Here is a 5,000-nt window from a genome sequence, read left to right as displayed (position 1 = left end):
TTTTGATAAACTTCCTTCTTTTTGCTTCCCACCTGTCCTCTGTAAACTTTATTTTACGTTCAAGAAATGATCATCTCTCCAACGAAGTTTCTTCTCTCTCTCAATGATCTCTCCAGTATAAATTTGACTCACAGATAACACAGCTCTGAATACCTCTCTATCTTTTAAATCTTCACCTTCTCAAAATCGCCCACAATCGCACCCTGTACAACTCGCAACTCCAACTTTGACAGAATCTTTAAAGGGGGTGAAAAGCATAGTTAATTCTAATGAAAGAAAAACTCCCTTGTCCATTTCTTCTGACAATGATATCACTTTTAATAAAAGTCTTCTAGATTCAACTTTTTTGAGATTGATATTTCATCTAACCTTTTATTGCAGCATCATTATACTGCATTGCTCAATCTGCCTCCACAGGCTAGGAAATATGTTAAGGACATGTCTGCATTTTTCTTTTGAACAACTACTTTGGCTCTACAAAATCCTCTTTCATAAATGCAAGGAGCACTCCTCAGATGTAAAGGGCTATTCACCTAGCAACCATCTTGACAGGATTCCGTCAAAAAACAACCTGCCTTATTAACTCACCTGTTTACCTTCCAGGTAACTCCTGTATCCTTTTTATACATATATTATTTTGACCTTCGTTCCCAAGTGTTGTGTGCCGCCACCACTCCCATGACTGGACAATCCTCTGCATGCAGTTCCATGCTATAATTATTATATGAAAATTGGCAACTCACTGATTGGCCTATATTTGTTTTCTCTCTGTAAATTTAATTTCTCTGTTCATTTTCAAATACTGATTATTTACTCTTATGATGGCCATTATTTTTTCATGTGATATGAAGGATCATTGAGAGAACACATTTTGAATGTGTTAGTTCATCAAGTTTCAAAATTGGCAGTTTTAAAACTGGGAGCCATAACTGTCTACTTGTGCGTAAAGTATTTCTTACACGGAATCTGACTCACCAAGATCAGTGCCTGGTTGCATTGTTAAAACATCAAGAAACCACTTCATTCTTTATCTGATTGTTGTTCCTATAATCTGTAACTATGTAATATTTAGCCTATCAATAGTTGGTTATGAAGTTCATAAATTTCTTGATTTTACAAAGATTGAACTCAGACCACAATAATTAATCAAAATGATCAGATCTGTAGTATTAAAGAATTATTACATATATATCAAAATGTCTAAGCTAAGAATAAATGTACTTTTCAGGCACTGTAGTCATTTCTCATACCCAGTGTGAGGATAGGTGTACAGCTGGCCTTTCCATAAACATTTATTAAGGGAAACATTTATCTGGCTACTTCTTTTGAGGATATAATAAAACCACATCTTTACAAAAAATACCTTTACTACATGTTCCATCAAGTATAAACAAAATGGGAAAATGTTAATGGTTATCTCTTAATCATCAACATTGTTATGGGATGGTAGAATTGTAATAAAAAAAAAAAAAAATAATAATAATCATAGTATAATACTTCTACTAGTAATAACAATAATGATAATGCTTAATAATAATAATAATAATAATAATAATAATAATAATAATAATAATAATAATAATAATAATAATAATAACAATATAAATGATCATTATAATATCAACAAGAAAAAACTTTTTGACATCTTCATACTATTAATAATCATAAAAAATATATATATATATTAATAGTAAAAGAAATAATAATAACAAAAAATAATGATGATTAATAGCAACAATAATAATAATGACAATAAAATGTCAGAAATGTCTACATTGCACATTCTCAAAGTTTACAACTTTTTAAAAATATTACGATTTTCCCCATAAATAAAGACTATACAAAATCCTAAACACTAATTCGTACTGCTGCACAATATCCCATGCAGAGAGAGAAACCCCATCACCCTAACTTTTGTGAACAGCCTATTTTTTCCATCAAATATAATACAATAAACAGGATATATTTAAAAGCTCTAGTGAGATCAGATAATTTATACTTTGGTGAACACTGCGAATCACATTGACATTAATGTGAACAATCCAATTTTCCTTTTTGTCAGTAATATAAACAATCTAATTTTCCTTTTGTCAGTAATTTGAACAATCTGATTCTTTTTATATTAGTAATTTGAACAATCTGATTCTCCTTATGTCAGTGATGTGAACAATCTGATTCTCCTTATGTCAGTGATGTGAACAATCTGATTCTCCTTATGTCAGTGATGTGAACAATCTGATTCTCCTTATGTCAGTGATGTGAACAATCTAATTCTCCTTATGTCAGTGATGTGAACAATCTGATTCTCCTTATGTTAGTGATGTGAACAATCTGATTCTCCTTATGTCAGTAAATTAAAAACAATAGTGCCTCGTAATCAACTAACCAGGGAGTGACTCGTGTGTTTCATTATATTTTTCTTCATCAGATATTGATGCCTGAACCTTAGCAGCATTAATTTTTTTCTTTTTTACATCGATAAAAAGGCATGACAAATTTCCTTTGTACTTATAATGAGTATTCCTTGGTTCTATTAAACTGTGGAATAAAAAAAGATAGATTACCAGTAGAAAAAAAATGATAAAATGATTTTGTGATGTTTATATGATCTGACTTTAAACAAAGCAGAGGAGAAGAAGAAGAAGAAAAAGAAGGAGGAAGTGGTAACAAAGGAGAAAGAGGAGATAAAATGGTAGTAGAACAAAGAGGTACAATAATTACAAATATGGAAGTTTTTCTCTCTGGGAAATTAAGTCACCACAACAATGTGATTTTTATAGTTGCAGATGAACAGAAAAATGAAACATTTCCCCATTCCTACATACTATACTGCCACAAACATCAAACCATTCATCTGCCAAGCTAAAATTGTCAGTTGTTATCTGTATATAGATAAGGGGAGCACTCTGGGTATCTCTATGGTATACAAACTAGCTCCAAATAATGAATGGAACAAATAAAAAATAATTAGATAAATAAATAACATACTTCAAACAATTAGTCATTATTACACATAAATCCTGTTGAAATGCATATGTAAGTACAATCTCATCTTCATAGAACAGAAGAGGCGAGAATAATAATAAAATAATAATAATAATAAAAGGAGGAAGATAAGTAAAGAAAATAATAATAATGACAATCATTGTTTAACCACCCCTTCATCCTGTTCTGAAATGCTAATGTGGAGAATACAAAATTGTTAAATGGGGGTTTATGGGCAATACAATCTTATATATTTCTTAATACCTACAGTTCAGAGATTATCCAATATATAAAGATGAACCTCTGCATATTTTATACAATATTGTCTTGACGCAAGGAAAACTCGCACGAACTGCCTTTTCAAATTTGAATTCAGATTTTTCTTTTCCAAACAGACAGGAAAATATCTAAAATATATGACTATTTAGCAATAAATAAAAAAAAAACAACGGAAACATTCCAATCTACATTAAAAGTGATCTACATGCCAGTTCATTGTCATCTTTTGTTTTGAAATGAAATCCAGTCACAAAAGAGAATTACATTTTGACCAAAAGGAACAATGGCATGACCTTGTCTAGCACCATCCTAAGAAAGCTCATATTGCGTCCACTGTTCATGTGGTCACTCTTTTTATACAAGCTACCATACAATTCACAATTTTTGTGAATAAATTATTACAACTGCAGTTATCTCCCTTTCCTCTTAATATTTTGTCCTACAGTGATTCTACAAAGAAAAAATATATTTTGGTGTGTGTGTGTGTGTGTGTGTGTGTGTGTGTGTGTGTGTGTGTGTGTGTGTGTGTGTGTGTGTGTGTGTGTGTGTGTGTGTGTGTGAGTGAGTGAGTGAGTGAGTGAGTGAGTGAGTGAGTGAGTGAGTGAGTGAGTGAGTGAGTGAGTGAGTGAGTGAGTGAGTGAGAGTGAGTGAGTGAGTGAGTGAGTGAGTGTGAGTGAGTGAGTGTGAGTGAGTGAGTGAGAAAGTGAGAGAGAGAGAGAAAGTGAGTGAGAGAGAGAGTAAGTGAGTGAGTAAGAGTGAGTGAGAGAGTGATGGAGGAAGTGTGAGAGTGGGTGAAAGTGAATGAATGAGAGTCAGAGTGAGAGTGATTGTGAGCATGAGTGAGTTGGTGTGTGTGTGCGTGTCTGCGCGCGCGCATGTGTGTACGTGTGCGTGTGCGTGTCAATATGTAACCACTATTCCTACGTTCATGACATTCCACAACACCAGCCCTTCCTGGGAAATAGAAAAGAACAGAGAACTAAATATAGGAAAAAATGAAGACCCTATGTGTCTTGTGCATGAGAAACTTAGAGGGATGAGTCATTCTGAACGGTAAGGAAGACCTAAACAGGATATCTCCGAAGTCTGTGTAAATGCACTTCCAGCATCAACAGGTAATAGGATATGGCACGGATAATGAGCAAACAAAGTGGTGCTGACACACGGCACATGGCTTCCCAATAGAGGTGTTTCTCATCATGTGTGGTGGCGGGCAGGGGGGATGGTGGCAGGGAGTCCATTATCACCTATCCATCTGAAACGTTGGTAATGAGTCAAGCCTACCAACATCAGAGAGGGGCCAGAGACGACACACAGCCCTTCCGCGAATCAGACCAGCTGGGACAGAGCCAAAAGTGCGAGAATCAGTCGAGTTGAGGGCATTGTCGCCTTCTAGCCAAACATGCCCCTTTGGCACCTGGAAGGAAAAGAGTGGTAGAGCTATATTCTGATGGAGTCTAAAGCTTTGTCTCACATATAAAATGGATACAAAGAGATATATGTAAGGGAGAAGAGGATCTATAATCTGAAGAAAGATTTAAGATGTGGATATTAGACTATATTCTCAGGAGATATTCCAAACAACTCCTATAGCATACTTAGAAGTGAATGTAATATCCCCAAAAGAGAAGGTAGCTAGCATACTGATAAAAAATGCTTTATATAATTTCTTCAGCTTTTCCAGGGAGAATACCATTTCCATGCTCAGCATCCTATTCCTGGCTACCATGAGTGGT

The 5,000-nt window shown here is 34.4% G+C and overlaps 1 protein-coding gene across 4 annotated transcripts in view; it reads right to left on the bottom strand.

Moving 5' to 3' along the window:
• Window positions 1-1,349: 1,349 nt before the first annotated feature.
• Window positions 1,350-5,000, bottom strand: part of LOC113821067 (mitochondrial inner membrane protease subunit 1) — a 15,524-nt gene continuing 11,873 nt past the window's right edge. For all 4 annotated transcript variants that reach the window (XM_027373499.2, XM_070118282.1, XM_027373500.2 and 1 more), the window contains exon 4: window positions 1,350-4,681. In XM_027373499.2, coding sequence (XP_027229300.1) covers window positions 4,508-4,681 — 174 coding nt within the window. In that variant the 3' untranslated portion in view covers window positions 1,350-4,507. The remainder of the gene's footprint in view (window positions 4,682-5,000) is intronic.

Source organism: Penaeus vannamei, chromosome 41 (genome assembly GCF_042767895.1).
Source record: "Penaeus vannamei isolate JL-2024 chromosome 41, ASM4276789v1, whole genome shotgun sequence".
NCBI classification, from domain to species: domain Eukaryota; kingdom Metazoa; phylum Arthropoda; class Malacostraca; order Decapoda; family Penaeidae; genus Penaeus; species Penaeus vannamei.
This window is presented reverse-complemented; position numbering and strand designations above follow the sequence as displayed.